The sequence below is a fragment of the Aquarana catesbeiana genome, linkage group LG01 (assembly GCF_042186555.1).
Source record: "Aquarana catesbeiana isolate 2022-GZ linkage group LG01, ASM4218655v1, whole genome shotgun sequence".
Lineage (NCBI taxonomy): Eukaryota > Metazoa > Chordata > Amphibia > Anura > Ranidae > Aquarana > Aquarana catesbeiana.
Window position 1 is genome coordinate 964,417,157 of NC_133324.1, and position 21,773 is coordinate 964,438,929.

The 21,773-nt window shown below is 43.1% G+C and overlaps 1 protein-coding gene and 1 long non-coding RNA gene across 10 annotated transcripts in view; one reads left to right on the forward strand and one right to left on the reverse strand.

Moving 5' to 3' along the window:
- Positions 1–19,799, forward strand: part of LOC141122093 (uncharacterized) — a 107,342-nt gene extending 87,543 nt beyond the window's left edge. Inside the window, exon 3 of the long non-coding RNA XR_012240618.1 lies at positions 19,647–19,799. This is a non-coding gene — a long non-coding RNA (uncharacterized lncRNA). The remainder of the gene's footprint in view (positions 1–19,646) is intronic.
- LOC141122014 (C4b-binding protein alpha chain-like) overlaps positions 1–21,773 on the reverse strand; it is a 341,346-nt gene that overhangs the window by 56,755 nt on the left and 262,818 nt on the right. For 8 of the 9 annotated variants that reach the window (XM_073611817.1, XM_073611832.1, XM_073611852.1 and 5 more), the window contains one exon: positions 1,836–2,108. The exons of the other annotated variant lie outside the window; for it this stretch is intronic. In XM_073611817.1, the coding sequence (XP_073467918.1) occupies positions 1,836–2,108 (273 nt within the window). The remainder of the gene's footprint in view (positions 1–1,835; positions 2,109–21,773) is intronic. 9 annotated transcript variants of the gene reach the window in all.

A 21,773-nucleotide genomic window follows, 5' to 3' on the forward strand; every position in this document is an offset into this window, starting at 1 on the left:
CTACCAGACCCCGCTCCTATTCCTTCTATGCCACCAGACCCTGTTCTTATTCCTTCTATTCCATCAGACTCCCCTCCTAACTCTTCTATTCCATCAGACCCTGCTACTATTCCAACAGACGCCACTCCTATTCCTTCTATTTCACCAGACCCCACTCCTATTCCTTCTATTCCACCAGACCCCGTTTCTATTCCATCTATCCCATCAGACCCCACTCCTTTTCCTTCTATTCCACTAGAGCCCACTCTTATACTTCTATTCCACAATACCGACTCCTATGTCTTCATTTCACCAGACCCTGCTTCTATTCCTCCTATTACACCAGACCCCGCTCATTTTCCTTCTATTCCACCAAACCCCACTCCTTTTCCTTCAATTCCCACTTCTATTCCTTCTATTCAACAAGACCCCTGTCCTATTCCTTGTATTCTAAATTCCTTCTATTCCACCAGACCCCCACTCCTATTCCTTCTATTCCATGAGACCCTACTCCTATTCCTCCTATTTCATCAGACCTCACTCTTATTCCTTCTATTCCACCAGAGCTCACTCCTATTCCTTCTATTCCACGAATACCTACTTCTATTCCACCAGTGCCCATTTCTTTCCCTTCTGTTCCACTAGACCCCACTCCTATTCATTCTATTCCAACAGACTCTGTTCCTATTCCCTCTATTCTACCAGACAATGCTCCTATTCCTTCTATTTCACTTGTGCCCACTCCTATTCCTTCTATTCCACCAGACCCCACTCTTATTCCATTTATTCCACCAGACCCCACTCCTGTTCCTTCTGTTCTACCACTGCCTGCTTCTATTCCTTCTGTTCTACCAAACTCTGCTCCTATTCATTCAATTCTAACAGACTCTGTTCCTATTCCTTTTATTCCACTAGACTCCACTGCTATTTCTTCTATTCCCCAATACTCCACTCCTATGTCTTCTTTTCTACTAGACCTCACTCTTATTACTTCTATTCCACCAGAGCCCACTCCTATTCTTTCTTTTCCATGAATGCCCGCTTCTATTCCGCCAGTGCCCATTTCTTTTCCTTCTGTTCCACTAGACCCCACTCCTATTCATTCTATTCCAACAGACTCTATTCCTATTCCTTTTATTCCCCAATACTCCACTCCTATGTCTTCTTTTCTACTAGAGCCTGCTCCTCTGCCTCCTTCTTCACCAAACCTCACTCTTATTACTTCTATTCCATGAGACCTCACTCCTATTCTTCCTATTTCACCCCACCCCACTCCTATTTCATCAGACCTCACTCTTATTCCTTCTATTCCACCAGACTCCGCTCCTATACCTACTATGCCACCAAACCTTGCTCCCATTCCTTCTATTCCACCAGACCTCGCTCCTAATCCTTCTATGCCTTTCACCCAAACCCCAAACTTAGTCAAAGAGGGAGAGTAATGGAGTCACTTTAATTCTATTCAGGCATCATCTGAATGATATATGTGTGTCTAATAAAGAGGCCACAGTGTGTTCAAGATCATAACTTTGAACACTTAGTGGCCAATGAACCCCACAGGAGCCACTGGAAATCAACTGGGTCCTCCTATTTAGAGGCTGCCCTGTTTCTAGTCCCAGTAGCTCACTGAGAAACTCCAACTAGCTCCAGTCTAGTGATCTCTTCATGGTTTATTGAAGAACATATTTAAAATGCAGGGAGGAGGGTTCGGGTGCAGGTTGCTTCCTAAATATTTTATCCCAGCAGTATTATATTTTGAGACTGCTGCTAAATGACCTGACAGGCTGAGTATTATGTGCGGTGTTTGCTGATATCAGAACAGACAATACTTGTATAAGAACAGACCATTCTCTCACCTGAGTCATCCGTCCAGATAACTTTGTTCACCAGGTTGAATTGTCCCAGCTCTGTATGAAGTTCAGTTTGTATAATATATCTAGAGGATGGCTTTAGATCAGTGAATGTCCCACCTTTACCATATAAATCTTTACATAAGTTATGATCCAAATAATAATCTGCCTTAGGACACAACTGCACAGTAAATCTCCAGGTATCGGGACATTGAGGAGTGCAGGAGAACTGGAAGCTGACACTGATTGAGGTGACTTTCCAATCTGTAAATGTGACTTCTGACAAAGAAAAGACGGAGACATTAAACTCAGAGATGATTTATAATAGAGGGAAGATATCTGCTCTCTATTACATTCAACGGTATTTCTCAATACCAGGATCTGTATTTTGCAGTCTATTCATAAAACTGATCCAGAGGAAGTTCAAAAATGTCTCCCTGGTTAACACAGCAGAGATCTCCATGATTGGAAGAGAGCCCACCATAGTCACATCAGGGGATTCTCATGTTTTTTTTTTTTTTTTTTTTTTACAATCCCATTCATTTTTAGATCTCCCAAAGCCTTCAGGCTATGCACATTTATTAACCACATTAAAAGAAAAAAGCACTATGGCTGTAATACAACAACACCTGCTCCTAAATGGAGCTCAGTGTCAGTGCCTTGTCATAGGAAGATCTGTCTGTGTATGTGTAGCACCCTTCAGTGTGCTACTAGTGGTAGTGCAGGTAAATTGTAGTTTGGCTCAGGGCTAAGCCTGAGCCATGGAATCTGAGTCAGGGTTCATTAGAGTTCAGGGCTGGATGACTCATCCAGGCAGTTTTCTGGTGCCTCCCCCTGGTTCTAGAGTATTGGAGAATATTATAGAAAATAGTGGGCGGAAGCTAGGTCTATGTAGCAGGTCTCTCTTAATGACATCAGTGTGCTTAAGACTTCTACCTTGCCCTGGGAAAACTCCAGTGTGTCAGTTGGGTTGGACTGGTGCAGCGTCAGTGGGGTAGACTGGGAAGAAGTAGCAGTCAGGTGGGCTGGTGAAGAGGCAGCCAGGTAGGCTAGCATTTCCTGTAAGAAGTAGAGCTGGGACCAGTGTCTACAGGGGAGCTGAAGGAGTTTCAGGATGCACTTTATTTCACATGTGCTACTTATCTAATGGACAGAGTTCGTAGCCTGTAAGGGTCTTTTGCTGAGCTAACAAGAGACTGTTCGTTTTTACTAAAAGAAGTGAATCAAGCGAAGCTGTACAGAGGATCAAGTGGAGCTGTAAATAGGAAGGAAGTTGTCCCAGGTTCGTTTTTTTACTGTCAAATTGGGCATCCCATAACCCCTAACCCCAATCCACGTTATTATCCCCTCAAAACAACGAAAACAAGCTCAAGGACTGTTTTCTGAGTCTGGATGCAAGTTGAAAATGCTATGTGACTGGCTGTGCAGCAGTGGGGAACCCTGACATTTGAAACTCTTATGCCCTGTACACACGGTTGGATTTTGCGACGGAAAATGTGTGATCGGAGCGTGTTGTCGGAAATTCCGACCGTGTGTGAGCTCCATCGGACATTTTCCATTGGATTTTCCGACACGCAAAGTTTGAGAGCAGGCAAAAAAATTTTTTTAATTCCGACCACGTGTGGACAATTCCGACGCACAAAGTGTCACGCATGCTCAGAAGAAATTCCGAGACGGAACAGCTCGGTCTGGTAAAATTAGCGTTCGGAATGGATCTAGCACTTTCGTCAGGCTGCAATGTTTAAAATTGTTTAATGCAGTCTCTCTTCTTCTTTATAATGTAAGAAGAATGAAGTTGTTTTGCTGCTCATATTCGCACAGCGTTCTTACAAACTTCTTTCTTTATTATTTATCATGATTTCATCAATATATTTTGATTTGTCACATCTGTCAAAAAAGATATGTTTTTTTTTGGGTTTGTATTTTTTTCAAGCCTGATCGTGTTTTTGTTTTTTTTATTTACTTTTTTTTTTTTTTACTCGAATATTTTTGGGTGTGTTTTGTGTGTCAAGTTACCACAACACGATTATTATCTCTTTATTATTTATCGGGATTCCCTTAATATATTTTGATCTGACAAAATTTTTTTTTTTATTTTAGGTTTGTATTTTTTCCAAGGCTGATCTTTGTTTTATTTTAGTTTTAGTTTTACTCCAGAATATTTTTGTGTGTTTTGTGTGTCAAGTTACCACAACACCATTATTATCTTGTATTATTTAATCTTAAGGAGATTGTTTGGTGTTGGTGTCTCTTGTTAATTTCACATTGTATTTTTGAAATGTACCTGCCTCCTCACAAACAAACTGTCCTTTTAGAAGGAAAATACACATAGGCAAGTATAATTGAAACAAAAAATCCTTTATTAAGGGATCAGAACCAAACAAAGAGGGAGGCAACGCTGGATAAACATCATGAATTGGCGAAGCCTTTGGCCCCCAGGGCAGACATCAATTCTTTTACAGCAAAATTGGTGGCCTGAGGAGCCCATATTTAAGGGAGTGCAGTCTGGTCCAGAAGTCCCAGAGATCATGAAAGCAGCAGATGACATGTTCCCAGGCTATGGTCATACAAGAGGCTGCATCTTTTGCCAGACCAGACTGAACCCAGGCCATCACTCTCTGGTCTTCCTTACACGCTTCCTTCCCGGCTGTGGCTCTGGTGTTGGAGGTGTGGCAGGAGGAGGAGTAGGACCTGGAGGAGGAGGAGCTGGAGGAGGACCATGGGTGATCTGACAAATGTGGGTTTCACATGTGAGTTGGCCCCTCAACCCCTTATTTAGAGCTTCCACAATTAAAAACTCGCATAAGAGGCGTTGGCCCTCCTCCATCTGCATCATTTTGCATGCTGTTAGGTCAGCAAAATCCTCTTCCACACTGTGGGGTGTTCTGAGGGCCTCAGTAGCCTTCCAAAATAGACCTATTGCAGCCTCCTCCAGGTTACTCCTCTTCCTGCCACTTTGTCTTTGAAGGCGGAGGGGAGGGACCTGGATATTGGGCAGCCTGCTTGGCCCGGCCACCTCCTGGCTGAGACTTCCCTGTGTATGAAAAAGGGACATCGTTTTAGCTTTTGGTTCATCAATCACAATCATAAATTAGTACTCCAAACTAACATATATTTAACATGATTGATTGGACAACCAGAAATATTTAGAAGAATGCAATACCTGGCTCAAGCTGGGCTCCTCCACATGTTGCTGCCTGGAAGGCCAAGGTTGGGCATCAGAAGCCTCAGCTGGGGGGGAAGGAAGCCTGGAAGGAAGAGTGGAGAGTGCTGGCCTGGGTTTAGTCTGACCTGCCAGAAAATGCAGTCTGTCATAGTACCACAACCTGGGGACATAAATGTCATCTGCAGCTCCTGATCTCTGGGAATCCTGGACCTTCTTGCGCTCCCTTAGATAAGTGCTCCTCATGCCACCAATTAGGGCCTTCAAATAGGTGATGTCTGCCGTGGGGATCACCGGCTTCACAAATTGCAGCAAATTATCCAGCGCTGCCTTTCTCTTTGTTTGGTTCTTATAATCAGGGTGGTTTACCTGCCACAGACAGGGCAGCTCCCTGAACATATCAATATAAATGGGGATAATGTCCTGATCCTTCAAGATATCCATTTTCTCTGCAAGACACAACACAAGACAAACCCTAATGTCAGGCTAAAGTCTCCTTATCTTGTCACAATACATGCCTCAATCTAGAAGCAGTATAGGCCCAATTTTAAATCTTACCTTCGTTATCACGATCGGCGCCTCCGATACTCCTTCCTCCGCTCACAGATCGTACGTACTACGCACGCGTGTTACGCTTTATATACACTGCACATGCGTCAAACTCCGCCCACCACTGACGTTCTTTCTAGTCTATTCCCTGCCCCTTCTCATTCGGCGCAGTGGGGGAAGAGCACATGGCGGAGACAGAGCAGGTGTCTGATAATTACACCAACGAGGAGGAGGAAAGCCCGAAGCCAGAAACGTCCCGATCCTGGAAGAGACGATTTAAGGCCTCAAATATGTCCTTTGGGGAGATGTTGGAGATGGTCGACATAATGAAGAGGGCCGACTATAACGGGAAGTATGGACCTTACCCCAACCCCAATGTCAGAAAGGCCAAGATCATGGCGAAAGTAGTCAAGAGTCTGCAGAAGAATTTTGGGGTATGACGATCCAAGGATCAGCTCAGGAAGCGGTGGTCGGACCTCAAATTAAGGGAGCACGATCAGTACAGAAGGATCAGGAGAGTGCTGCAAAAAAGTAAGTAGTTGTCCTGTGTTCCTATTCTTTATTTTTCAAACGTTCGTGCTGCTCCATGTGCTTTTCTTTACTGTTGTACAGTTTAAAATTGCAACTTTCATGTTCATGGGCACATTGTTCTTTCGTATGAAACATTGTTCATTCGGCATAGAAAACCCCATTGTTTTGGCCATATGCATTTGAATACCTTTTTTCTCGCCTACTTCTCCTCAAATAATTTTGTTGTGTAGATGGGTTTGTAACTAGAATGTCATGCGAACTAGATTCTGTGTAAGGAGAGGACACTCAGCAGCTGTTTACACATTTGGACTTTGGAGCACTAGTGTGGGACACCAGAACACCCTTTTTATTAGGGGGTCCCACACAGGTGCTCCAATGTATACTATAGGGGTGTCTCCATCTGTGAAGCTTGTACAAAATAGGTAAGTATTCAAGCTTGACAAAGGAAAACAATATTTCTTTGTAAAGGAAATTTGGTTGCACGCAGAGCACACAGCCAAATCTCCTGTTTCTAATAATAATAACAATTTATATCTAATGATATAAATGCATATCACCTTTTGATCATATGTCTTTCCTTCTGCCATAGCTCATCCTCTGGTGTGTGCCCCATGCTCACAAATAGACCCAACACATCCTCACGTTATCAGCTCCAACCTCGCTCTGCCAGCCAGCCTGCTTCAGCTGTCTGAGTGAGCTACTTTATTAGCACATCAATAGGAAGTCCCAAAGCTCGAGGGTTGGGCTTCCAACAGCCAAACACCTCTGACCATATAAGGATTTAACACAACAACAAAATACATACAACCAAATGACGATGACTAGAGTTCCTCATGGATGGGAGATTATCTGCAGGTGTACGTCATGGCACCCCAAACATGTTGATCAGGCATACCAGGGGTGACCAGAGGAAACAACCGCTAAACCGATAATGTCTTTGCAGAGCGAACACATCCCCACCAGACGATCGTTCTGTGCATTGCACAGGGGCCCTTTGCTGGCGGACATGTCTTCTCTCCACAAACACCTCTCTCCAAACACCAGGAAGTTTTCCACTACCGAACAGGTCTCAACCAGCGTCAGTCTGCCCAGTAAGCTCTTTAGAGCGGGCTGCAAGATGACAGACACTGGGAGACTCTTATGACAATACATTAATATAAAATTTTCCACAACCGTTCCCTCCTCTTGTCATATGATCCTATGTGTCCCTGGATGAATCCTGATCTTCTTCTTAGTCCATAAAAAGTAAAACACGGCTTGACATGTAGACTTTGTTGGAGATGACGTGGTGAGCTGTAGTAGTCGCTGGTCGGTCTGGGATCCTCTGTGTCTTGTGTCTCTGGGCTTCGGGCATCTCATCGGGAAGATGTGGTCATCTGCTTAGGCTCTGGTCACGCGTCCAATCAGGCAACAGGAGCACCTCATCATGGCATATAGAAGGAATAGAAACAAAAACAACATGAGTATATATACCCCTACTTCCTTCACTATGATCCGCTGCAAGATAAAAGTTAAATCCCCAACAATTCCCAAACCCTTAATGTATTCCAACCTTCACTATCTATAGCTCTGGCTTTGCCTTGCAGGGATCTAAACCTTATCCATATGGGCCTTAACTTTGTCACTACTATCCCCGATCCAAATATAACAATCTTTACTTATGAATTCCCAGAAACCCCCTTGGACTGTGGGAACTTCCTTGTAGCTTCAACAGTTACATGAAAACATCTCATCCTCTATGGATGAGAAATTGTTCAAGCGTTTCATAAGCTCAAGCCCCCACCGTGTACAAGCAATTCCCTTTCAGCTGTCCCTGCCATTCTTACCTTCTCTTGCGCCATCAGATCCTCACAATCGGCCGTGACATAAGCACACATGAACCTCTTGCCTTAGGGGAATTACCTTATAAGCTGCAGATCCGCATTAATACCAAACTACAGTTGAGGCACACTTATGGGTGTAATGGAAATTTGTACGTTCTGTATATAATTGTATTGTATTTTGTATGTATTGCACACTGCCCTCACTGTGCACACAGCACTAATAATGTTTTCAGTAAATGTTTACATTCTTTCGAGTCCTGATTAGAATTATCCTGCCTATGTAACGCCCCTTGTTACCATAAATGTACAATTGTAATATTAATGTGATACCTACGTAATCATGTGCCTAAAAACCTTCAATTGCGTCATAATAAAGCAGAACAGTTATTTGGAAAGATGCAGAGCGTATCTTTTGTGTCTGTTCCCTACTGCAGTAGTTATTATTAATTTGGAACCACTAATCAATATGAGGATAGGAGTTGCCTATCATCAATTTAACCGAGTCAGCATGGCGAGCTTTGCCTTAGGAGGGGATTCCAGGTGACCCTGAGTATCTGCAACAAGGAGCTTGAGACGATCTGGGAATTTCTGATAATCGCCTGGCTGAGGTAAGCCTTTTGCTTACATTTGAGTTATCAGACTTCCTTGATCGGTAAGGCATTTTCGGGACAAAGGGTACCTATTTTACTCCCCTTAATCGAACTGTATTGATTGGTGGTTATTTGTTATGTTGTCCCTGTCTATTGTCCATTGGAGTGTTATAGATAAGAAAGGGAAGAATAGTGCTGTTCACAGGTATACGTAGTAAATCTGCTAGATAAAGTAGTTTAGAGGCAAGAGGGTATAGGCACACGTAGAGAAGAGAGAAGACTGGCCAGTCATTATGGGCATTGAATTAAGTAAGGGAATGAAGGGTAAGAGACCCTCAAAAATGCCCAGCGCAAGAGGAGCGCTATATATGAACCGAAGGTGCGGTTCCGCCTATACTGAGCCCCTAGATTAATGGTTAAAGTGGACAGGGATCCACAATGGGTAACTGGGTTACCAAGGTCCACAGGGACTAAGAATCATGCAGAGTAAACAGCTAGAGAAACATCTATGTGAGCAGGATGGATCAAGGGTGACATTAACACTAGACAGGAAGGGACATTTTCATGTTAAGTTGTGGGATGAATTTGGGGTCAGGCACTACAACTAGTAAAAATCAGAAACAGAGAAACGAGAGTTAAAACAGAATACTTTATACGTTGTCAGAGAGGAAAGATGGGATGAGCACTATGGCTGCCTGTCTGATCATAGAAGCTAGATATAAAAGATATCTGAACAAAATAAGGAAAGCAGAATTTAGGCAGGGAAATATTAAAGAGTTAAAAGAAAGTGAGAGAATGATATGCATGTGTTGCGCACAAATGGGAAAAATGTAAGCGATTTTAGAGATATTGGTGTATGCGTGTGCGAATGCTGGGACCTTTAGTTCTATTGCTTGTGTGTGTCATGTACGCAGATGTGACCCCCTCCTTTGTGCTCTCATGAAAGAAATGTGGCTGAGATGAGAGGTCAGTGATAAGCTGGAAGGACACCATGCCAATTCCAGTTTTTTTAGACAAAACATTTATAACAAAATGTGCCGGGTTAACAAATCTAATGGTAAACAATGTGATCACAATTATTTTGAATCTGTTTTCCAAACATGGTAAAATGAAGGTTACATTTAACCGTGTATTACACAAATTGAATATCAATTGATAGTGGAAACAGTGCATTTAAAAAAAGGGAAATTACGTAAAATTAAGTAATAATGAGTATTCATTTCTAATATGAGTTTAGCAATTTTATTAATAATATAGATATATTGAAACTGGTTTAGACAACCTTTGGTTGGAAATGAAATCCAGGTTATTGGGGAAATTTGTAAGAATGGGATTAGTTTAGATTAAGATAACAATTTTGTAATTTTACATTTATTCAATAAGCCCTTATTGAGAGAAAAAAAGATTAAGATGAGGTTGTTATTTGGAATACAGCTGCCATAATATTTAACAAAGCCAAGATGGATGGAATACATAAGTTTTTCTACAAAAAAATTTTTAAGGTTTTTGATGATAACTTGATGTGCGGTCCATTATATGAGAGTAATAATAAATAAAATATAAATATAACAGACCCATCACATCAAGTCCACACACCCTGTTAGGATAGATGCCGCCTGCAGCCAGTTGTTTTATAGTTTTTGATGCTTTCTGGTCCATCATACAGATTGTTGATCCTTTTGTTTTTATTTATTTTTATTTTTGAAATCCAAAGCAGAATGTGTGGATTGTGAAATGATGTGCCCCTTTTCCTTGTAAGTACAGTGGTATAAGCAGAAGAATATTTTGCATTTATGGGCATCTCTCCATGACCGCCGGGTATTGTTATCATTTATTATAATATTGCCAGGAAAAAGTTGTCTTTTGAAACATGAAACTGGAGTTCTTACACAAACAGCGTGATAGAAAACAAGCCATTGTAATATATTTATGCAAGCTGGACCCAGTAATGAAGGGTTCACCCCGATATATCAAAGCTGTAGCTTTTATGCAAAGGTGCTATTAGACAAAGTTAAATATTGTTTTGGTCAAACATTTAATTTTTAATGGTCCGACATTCTGTGCAGCAAATATGCAGCTAACTAAATGTTTGTCTAATGAAAGGTTTAAAATATGAGTTTATGTACAAATCTAACAATGAAACATGCGTACATTTATTCAAAAGAAAGGAAGACACATGTGTTAAATTGATGGTGTAGGAATCAGCTGCTGTGAGCACAGTGCAGGACACACTCCCTGAAGACCCAGATATTACATTTTTTGTAGATTTGAGTATGCAGTTTATCACCCAGAAGGATACTCTGTATTCAAAGTCATTGGATCTTTTTTCTCCAGCTCATGAAGCAGAGCTCCATGTTTTAGCAAAGCCTGTGAGCTATAAAAAGAGTGAGTGTATATTTATATAGATAGTCGAGATATAGAGAGCTTTTGGTTCCATTTGAAGGGCCAGAAGTTTGTTTTTACTTCGGCAGGTAAACCAATAAAGCATGCCAAGTTAATTTGATCGGCTGTTTTCCAGGTTCTTACTGAGGTAGCACACATGGAAGCAGACCAGGATGCACTAAGGATGCTGAAATTACAGCCCTGGACACTTGATGGGTCTGTGCAACTCACAGATTCCACCCTAGTTCTGGCCCAGTATAGCTGGGAATAATAATTAAACTTTAAGGACCCCAGAACGAGAAGAACAAGTGGTCCACAGGGGGCAACTTCTTATGAAACAGGACTTTGGGAAAGGTGATCATTTATGTCTGCCAGCCACTCTTTTCCCTCCAGCTTGACACATGGGCCATGTCACCAGTCACAAGCATTTATGGCTGCCTTAGTAAATGAGCGTGGGATAGAGCCAGGGTTCACCACAGTTGCTTTTATAACATACCACTTCTTGCTTTACCTGTTACCAAAGGTGTTACTAAAAGCTGAACATCCTTTCCAGAGATTACAAAAAGATATATCCAGATGCCCAAGTTAGGATCTTACGAGTATGCATTTTGTCTGTATGGACATGTTTTTTTGGATGTCCAGTGGCAAATGCTACTGCAAAGGCCACAGTAAAAAGTGTTATCAGAAGGAGTTTGTAAGTACAGAGTGCCAGAAAGTACAGAGAGTAACAGAGGAAATCATTTTTATAGGAGAGTCCTTACTAGAAGTTTTGAGGTTTTATTTTTACACCCCCTACTGTCTACAATGTAGCGGACAAAGTAGAGTAAGAAACTAGAAAACTTTTGCCTGAATGTTTTCTTATATTTTTTTCAAGCCTCTAAGGGGGATGTTGGACTCTCTCCCTATGGGATTTGGTTTGGGAGTGTGTTTCAGCAGCTGAAGTCCTCCATTCGGATATCACAGAGAATGTTGCTGATCTTTTAAGGTTTTTTTTTTTAAAAACTCATTTATGTGTTTTCTCCCCAATTCCAGATCCTAGAAGTTTGGAAGGATCTAAAACTAAAGCCAGGTGACTTGTGGATTGTTAAGAGACATTTATATATAAGGAAATATTTGGAGACTCAATACAGCATCTATTTCATGTACAGTTTTTGCAAAACTTGAAGGAAAAGTCACCTGGATCCACACCAGACACTGCAAAAATTACTAAATTAAAGAAATCTCTCTGTTTGATTTGTTTCCCTCTTGTGATCACAGTCTAGGGTACTTTTTGATTCAATTACTTTAATTGTAAGTGATATAGTATATATTTGAAAAGTAGTTTAGCCATGTTGAAGTCATATTTGTCTTTTGTTTGTCTTCCATTTTATGTAGAATTGTCTGTGTTTACATGTGCTGATAAGTCAGCATGCCAACAATTCAGCTAGAAGGCCATTCTGGCCACAGGAGTGTACAGCCAGTACTCTGTAAATATGTCTTATAAATCATTTGTTTTTCACAATGAAAAGTCATTTGGTAATGAAAAACGTTGCTCAGCTATTCTTTTCTCCACAATGGAGTTTTTTTGCCTCTTTGGCCAGGACTACCTCCACCTAAGCGTGTGGAGGTTCCAGGTTAAAGGTTATAGCAGGTGTGGTTAGTGATCAAAATATTGATCAAAAGAGGGGAGACTGTAATGGAAATTTGTACGTTCTGTATATATTTGTATTGTATTTTGTATGTATTGCACATTGCCCTCACTGTGCACACAGCACTAATAATGTTTTCAGTAAATGTTTACATTCTTTCGAGTCCTGATTAGAATTAGCCTGCCTATGTAACGCCCCTTGTTACTATAAATGTACAATTGTAATATTAATGTGATACCTACGTAATCATGTGCATAAAAACCTTCAATTGCGTCATAATAAAGCAGAACAGTTATTTGGAAAGATGCAGAGCGTATCTTTTGTGTCTGTTCCCTACTGCAGTAGTTATTATTAATTTGGAACCACTAATCAATATGAGGATAGGAGTTGCCTATCATCAATTTAACCGAGTCATGGGCTACCTAGTTATCCCGATACCAAAGCTGGCAAGAACCAGAGCTATTGTTAACATTATCATTCATTTTACCCTCTAGAAATGTTTTGTTAAGTTCTTTTGACAGGTGTCTGTGTCAGGGACCTGTCAGTACCAGACGAGCGCATGTGTGGAGGGGGACTCAGCCTTAACCCAATCGTTACCCTCCTTTTTTGAAGCCATGGCTCAGCTCTATGAGGACCCTCAGCGGACTGCCACAGCTGAGTCAGCTCTGTTCGTGCTCCAGCAAGCCCGCAGACCGGCTGAGGACTATGTCACTGACTTCAGACACTGGAGCGCGGACATGCAGTGGAACGACGCGGCACTGCGTCATCAGTTCCGCATGGGCCTATCTGAAGGGCTAAAAGATGAACTTGCTCGAGTTGGCATACCAGACACTCTTGAAGCGTTGATTTCTTTGGCAATCCAGATTGATTGTCGTCTTCGAGAACGTCGATCCGAACGCTCTGCCCAGCAAACCCGCCCAGCCTGGATGACAGCACGGGCTCCGGTTCCTGCAGCACGTTACTTACCTTCACCCAGTATGAATCCAGTCAACACCACGCCCGACACTTCGGAACCCATGCAGCTAGGACTGATGCAACCTGCCTTGTCCCCTGAAGAACGGGGACGTTGTCGTCAACTTAACCTGTGCCTCTATTGCGGTGGAACTGGTCACTATGTCCATAATTGCCCAGTCAAGATAAGTAAGTGCTAATCCTCTATGTCTACCAATCTCTCTGCTTTGTCTGCCAACTCTACCCACCTTGCCATTCCTCTCTCATTACAGCTCCAGGAAGAGATCATTCCAGTCAACGCCATCATTGACTCCGGAGCTTGCAGCTGCTTTATCGACTTGACCTTTGCCAGCCAACATAACATCCCGTTACGGACTAAAACCCATGGACTTTCTGTTTTCTTAGCTGATGGCTCACGCATTAGATCTGGACAAGTAATTCAGGAAACTCTTCCCTTGCCTGCTACTACTTCTTCTCAACATAAGGAACTGCTGACCCTTGATGCCATTACGTCTCCTCTATTTCCAATTATCTTGGGCATTCCCTGGCTTCAAGTCCACAATCCGCACATCAACTGGGTCTCTGGAGAAGTAAAATTTATATCATGCTACTGTCAGGAACACTGTCTGGTGGTAGACCCCGACTCTTCAGCTACTCTGCTATGCCTTGACACTGACCAGAAACTATGCCAGTCCATACCTAAACATTACCATAAGTTCATCGATGTTTTTATTAAGGGGGCAGACTCCCTTCCGCCTCATCGCCCCTACGACTGCCCAATTGAGTTGTTGCCAGGATCCGAGATTCCATTCGGACGTATCTTCCCTTTATCGGAGAAGGAGCAAGAGGCACTAAAAACATATGTTGATGAGAACTTGGCTAAGGGGTTCATCCGCCACTCAACTTCCCCAGCAGGTGCCGGAATATTTTTTGTCACCAAGAAGGACAAGACTCTTCGCCCGTGTATAGATTACCGGGAACTGAACAAAATTACGGTTAAAAATCGATATCCCCTACCCTTGATACCTGAACTGTTCCAAAAGTTAAGGACTGCAGTTATCTTTACTAAACTCGATCTAAGAGGGGCTTACAACCTGATCCGCATTCGGGCCGGGCATGAGTGGAAAACAGCTTTTCGGACCCGATTCGGGCACTACGAATACTTGGTTATGCCTTTTGGACTCTGCAACGCTCCTGCAACCTTCCAACATCTGATTAACGATGTTCTCAGGGACTTTCTAGACGTGTTTGTGATCGCATACCTGGATGATATCCTGATATTTTCGGAATCTCTTGATCTGCATCGAGAACATGTCCGCAGGGTGTTGGGTCGCCCCCGTTTACACAGACTTTATGCAAAGGCAGAGAAATGCGAGTTCGAGCAACAAAGCATCCAATTTCTGGGACTGATAATCTCTCCAACAGGCATTAAAATGGATCCCCAGAAGGTATCCGCTGTGCTGGACTGGCCGGTACCCCTAGACAAGAAGGGAATTCAGCGTTTTATTGGGTTTGCAAACTTTTATAGAAAATTCATCAGGGGATTCTTGGCCATAATTGCACCCATCACACAGTTGACCAAACAGAATGCCCATTTTTCCTGGAACCAGTCAGCCCACGATGCCTTTGAGAATCTCAAAAGACTGTTTACCTCGGCCCCAATCCTCAGCCATCCCGAACCATCACTACTGTTCATTTTGGAAGTTGACGCTTCTGAAATAGCAGTGGGTGCAATACAATCACAACGAAGGGGCAGCAAAGACCTAATGTAGCCTGTGGGGTTTTTCTCCCGTAAACTTTCTCCCGCGGAGAAGAACTACGATGTTGGCGACCGGGAGCTCCTCGCTATTAAAACTGCTCTGGAGGAGTGGAGATACCTGTTGGAGGGAGCTGTGCATCCGGTATTAATATACACTGACCACAAGAACCTAGAGTACTTGAGATCTGCTAAACGACTGAAGCCTCGGCAAGCCCGCTGGGCCCTGTTTTTCTCCCATTTTTGTTTTCATATAACTTACTGGCCAGGCTCAAAAAATATCAAACCGGATGCATTATCACGCATGCATGACAACCTGAAGGACTCATCCATTCCTGACACCATCTTGCCCGCAAACAATTTCCTACTCCTGCAAACGGATCTACTCTCCCAGATTAAAGAAGCATCCTCTGAGTCATCTAGGCCTACAGGGATTACTCTGACATCCAGAGATGGATTGCTATGGAAGGGGAGTCAAATTTTTGTCCCTGAGAAGGTTCGGATCAAGGTCTTGATGCTTCTTCATGATCATCCACTGGCAGGCCATTTTGGGGTCCGCAAGATCCTGGAACTTGTGCAACGCACATTCTGGTGGCCCAATCTGAAGGACTTTTGTGAGAAATATGTCAGCTCCTGCCCTACCTGCACCCAGAATAAGACATCTAGAAATCGAGCTTGGGGTCTGTTAAAACCTTTGCCTGTACCTGATAGACCCTGGAAAATGATTTCTATGGACTTTATAGTAGAGCTTCCATGTTCTGAGGGGTGTTCAGCCATCTTTGTGGTGGTAGACCGTCTAACCAAGATGGCCCACTTCCTTCCTTTAAGGGGAACTCCATCTGCTATTGAAACCGCCTGCATATTCATTAAGGAAATCATCAGACTACATGTAGTACCTGCAAGTATAGTTTCGGACAGAGGGGTACAATTCACCTCACATTTTTGGAGAGCCCTGTGTGAAATCCTAAAAATTGAACTGGCCTTGTCCTCGGCCTATCATCCTCAAACTTATGGGCAGACAGAGGACCAATCAGACTCTTGAACAATATATCACAATATACATCATGCTTTACTTCCTTCACACAGGATGATTGGGTGTCCCTGCTACCCTTAGCAGAATTCGCATACAACAATGCCAAACATTCAGCCACCAGTCAATCTCCTTTTTTCGCCAATTATGGATTCCATTTAACCTTTCTACCCGATTTCCTTTCAGAATCCTCAGTTCCGGCAGTGCAGAATACAGTGGATTTCCTCAGCCACAACAACCAGATGTTGCAAGAGGCGGTGTCCAAGGCCCAGGCGGACAGCAAGACAGTCTTCGATCGAAGAAGAGGGGAGTTGAAGTTAAAACTTGGTGATCAGGTATGGCTTTCTACCACCAATATCAAGTTAGCATGTCCAGCTAAGAAGCTGGCACCTAGATTTATGGGACCTTTTCCGGTTAAGAGAAATTAATGAAGTGTCTTATGAACTGACTTTGACTGATTCTCTCAAGATTCACCCGGTATTTCATGTGTCTCTGCTATACCTGATCCCTTCCCTGATAGAGGAACTAGACCTCCTGAACCCGTCTTAGTAGATGGAAGTGAGGAATTTGAGGTTGAGGCTATTCTTGACTGTAGAAGAAAAGGACAAAATCAATTTCTCATTAAATGGAAAGGTTACGGCGCAGAAAGTAACTCATGGGAACCAGACAGCAATGTCCACGCCAGGCGATTAGTCCGCGCCTTCTTCTCTGCCCACCCTGAGAAAAGAAGGCATGTGGGCATCTGGAGGCTGCCCTTTGGAGGGGGGGCAATGTCAGGGACCTGTCAGCACCAGACCGACGCATGTGCATGCGCCAATGCGCCGGCGCGCTCCTGCTCAGGCAATTCAACAATCTCCAGCTTTTGCCGTGCGTCAGCGCGGCGCTCGGGCATGCGCGTGTGGGCGCGCGTGTTCGCATTAGCGCCGTTTTGGTGCCAAGAGGTGCATAAAAGTTCTCCTGTTGCAGGAATGCGCTGCTGTTTCGTCTCAGCTCTGTGGATCTGCTTAATCTGTACCTGATTGATTACCTATTGACCCGGCTTGTCTGACCATTCCTCCTTCTCCAATCCGACCCGGCCTGCCTGATTCTGCTACTGCATTTACCAATACCGTTGCCGACCTCTGCCTGCCTACCGACTCTGCCTCTGCCTACTGTATTACCGCCTTGCTGCCTGCTGACCCGGACTGTTTGACCTTGCCTGTACCTGCCGTTTGCTGCTGTGCTGTTGCACCTCCAGCTCCAGTGACTTCTGCATCTGCATCTTCAGTGCTGCAGCCTGCTGCTTCCTGTTATCACCTTACCTGCAGTCCAGCCATCCCTGGAGGGATCTCTACTCTGCTCCAGCATCAGAGTCTTCATCTCAGCAGGCACTCCTACCCCACTGTGCTCACAAGACCACTGTCCCCACTCCAGTGGCTCTTCAACCAGCGTTGTATGAGAGGTCTTCTCCTACAAGTCAGGCTCACTACCAGGTACCTAACAGTCTGTTTGGATTTTACTAGGTTGTCAAAACTCCTCACACCAATATGAACATCACATATAGCATGTACCGCCGTCATCGCTGGGGCACTAGTAGACCCAACCATGTGTCCTGTTCTCTTTCTTAGCTAGTTGAAAATACACTTTAAAAATATAAATAAACAAAGATACTCCTCATCCTTTTGGTGTAGATGGTCCGCTTCTTGCAGTGGTTGGCATGGTCTCATCCAACAAGCTTCTTTACAATGACCCAGTCACCTGGTTGGAAAGAATGTAAACTGGTTATTGTGTCAGGGTCCAGGATGGACTCGTGAACCCTGTGGTGGACCTTTTGAACTTCACGTTACAGTGATTGCACCCACCCCATCAACTGAGAATGTAGGTGACAACTAATGAGGAAAGTACAACTCTGGTTTTGTTTGACCTTCCAACAAACCTCATATGACAATAACCCAGACATCAGGACTGTGGTCACTGCATAACCTGTGTGTGGCTTACCATCTGGGGTGTAATACCTGGAACCAGTGACAAAAAGGTTCTTAGCATCTGGGATGAGAGCCTACTTCACCAGATTGCTGATTCAAATTCCATCAAAGAAAGACAGTCTTGGCACAAACTTGGTTGGAATTAGAGCGGTTAGTATTGGTTTGAAAATGTGTCATTCTCACCACTCTCATCCCCCCTTTTCTTCCCTCCTCATTACAAACTGGAGGAAGACATGCAGGGTTTAGAATGGTGCAGAATAAAACAGTGAAATAGCCTCTGATACTTTTACCTTCTTATTCACCTGTACACACACTTCCAGAAACTCTTTGGACCTGAAAAGATACTTATAAACAAAAGTTATTAAATCTATCCTTCAAAGAATGGTAAACATAACATTCACGTACATTGGTAAATTGTCACTGATTTTCCACAAAACCGATAATAACTAAACCCTCTGTAAATCTTACTTTCACGTTTTTTTTTTTTTTCTAAAATACAACAGCCGTGACACGCAAGAGGGCTGTCGCAGTAGGTTCAAACATCTTGTTACCACATACAAACAATGAAACAAAGACAAACATTTAGATACAAATGTGGGGGAGATATTTCATAGTTCCCAAAAACGAAAATGAAAAAAAAAATAAAAACGACCAGATGGAATGCTGCCTTCACTCTTTTAGCGATAGAAAAAGAATACAATTTGAAAGGCACGAGAGCATTTTGAAATCTTTGCATGGACCAGTCACACAAAGTTCAAGCCTGTGTATTTTTAATCACACAAACGTGTACTACTCATCCATCAACTCACTCAACATTACAGATTTCTGAAGCCACAGTCGCGCAACATCAACTCCAGAGGGATACCCAAAATAGTATCCTTGGACCACCTATGTCAATCTTTCTGGGGTTTAATGGCCTTTTCCTCAGAACTAGACTCCATGCTCTTGTGCATCCGTTTGACTGTGGGAGGCCTTGCATTCCTTCCCTTGGACGGACTGCCATTGCCCATGGCGATTCGAATCGGCTTATCGTCTTATCCCTGCGTCCAGGAAAAACCCTTGCACCCATTTCAGAGACCACCACCTGGTATCTTCTTACACGGTGGATTGACAGACTACAACCACTATTAGTCACTCAACTAGAAACACTAAAACGAGGCATCAACTCTATGGCTTGTTGTCCCAACACTTTTGGCACGGAACTACAGAGTACAACTCTTAACAACAAACTATTAACTATGCCAAATGATTCGCCAACAACCACAGATCAACCCCCGAATTATGTCTCAACCCCTCAGTGTATGCATACACAAGCGCATTGCGCTGTACGTTCTTCATCTTGGAACTCTGCCAAAAGAGACAATTGTACCCCACTTCCAAGCAATGTTTCACATTCCTATTTCTGTCATCAAATATCTTTGTGCTAAATATACCTATTTTTTTTACATAGGGGAGAAAAGACTCGGAGGACACCACTCATCCGAGGAGACCACAGACCCCCCACCTCTGGAAGAAGGGGAAATCCCCCAAAGCCAAGCAGAGCAGGAGGAGGAAGACGTGGTGGAACTAGTTACCACAATAGGTCAGTGTCTGCGACCACAGGCTCAGGTAAGAGATGGATGCCGACATATTTATAATACATGTTTTTTTTTTTTTTCATTTATTTTTGTAGGTGATCGTGATGTTATGGATCCAGGTCATTTCACCCGTGGGAGTGCCCAGATCCTGATCGGGGAGATCATGGGGTGTAATAGGGACTTGGAAAACATCCAGAAAAACATCAATGATGTTAAAAACAAAATGAAGAATATCATTGATGTTTTAGGGAGAGTTTAAAAGATCTCCAAATCTCTGACTTTTTTGTGGTATTTGTAATGGAAGAATTTGTTACATTTTTTGCCATTTTATAGAAAAGCCAAATTTTGAAGATGCACAGTGTGTCAACATGTGCTATCTGCCATCACGGGAGATCAATGTAGGCATTTTGGGGGTGCAACCCCTTCCTCAATAATAAAGTAGCTATGAGGAAGGGGTTGCACCCCCAAAACACGTCCATTGATCCCCCGTGATGGCAGTTAGCACATGTTAACATTCGGCAATTTGTGTGCATCTTCAAAATTTGGCTTTTCCAGGAGTGACTTCACCCCATCTGAACGCAATATCAAACACAGTTTATAAATACTCATGTCTAATATTGCCTTCAATTTCTACAAAAGTCGAACTTTGTAAGTTCCAGATTTGTGTATTTCTTGTTTGTTTGAAACATGCCTGTTTTACCTTAAATGGACATTTCTACTTTTATCAATGTGACCCAAAAAATGTTATACAACAAACATGGTGGTTTGTTTTAAAAACCTTTTAAAAAATACACATGTGATTGTGCTGGTATTAAAAAGATTGATACTCAAGAATGTGCGGATTATTGTTTCAATGCTCCTTAAATTTTGTGGTTGTAAAATAGTGGTTTTCAGTGACAATGGTTATTTCCTAAGGGCAAATCCACTTTGCACTACAAGTGCAGTTTCAGTGCAGGCTCAAGTGCACTTGTAGTGCAAAGTGGATTTTCCTTTACTAAATAAAACCCAACAGTGCTTTTTTATGTTACACAATCAAGCCATTTTCAGGACTCCCCACATTTCTGTCAGGGTCAGCTAAAAGAAACACAAGCAGTAAATGTCACCAAAGATTTTAGTAGTTAAAATGCTTTTTTAATTTGAAAAAAGTACCAGACATTGTCTGGCATATTGATGGCACCCTACACACAAAGTATTCAAGGTATCTAAGATGGACCTCATGGGCACTCAGGGGGGGCAAGCCAGGACGGCCAGCCTCAAGCGCTGTCAGGGTTGTTTCAGTTTCAGGAATTCTGGCCTCAGGCCCAACTGAGGCAGCATAGTTGGCAGAATTTTGCCTTACAAAGTTGTGGAGAACACAGCACGCCAGGATGATATGATTCAGTTTATACTCCGCCATGTGTATGGGTGTAAGAAATAGGCGGAACCGGCTGGCCAGGATTCCAAATGTGTTCTCCACCACTCTTCTGGCTCTGGCCAGCCGGTAATTAAAAACCCTCTGGTCCGGGGTGATGGTCCGCATAAGATGGTCCCCCAGCGCAAACGCTTCATCCGCAACGAAGACGAATGGGAGTCCTTCCACATTGTCTGTCCTCTGGAGGTGGCAAGTCCAAGCTGCCATTCTGGAGACGCCTGTAGAACTCCGTCTGGGCGATGACTCCACCATCTGACATCCAGCCATTCTTCCCCACGTCCACATACAGGAAGTAATAAGTAGCCGACACCACCGCCAACATCACAATACTATTGAACCCCTTGTAGTTGTAATAGTATGACCGCGAGTTGGGTGGTGGGACGATGTGGACGTGTTTCCCATCAATTGCCCCTCCGCAGTTAGGAAAGTCTCACCGCTGGGCAAAGTGGGAGGCCACAGTCTACCATTCCTGTGGCGTGGAAAGAAACTGTGGAGTCAAACAAGAAAATAAAATTAATCATTTTGCACATAAACATGGAAAGCAGATTAGACACCAATATTCTTGGCCAACATCAGTATAAAATGTATT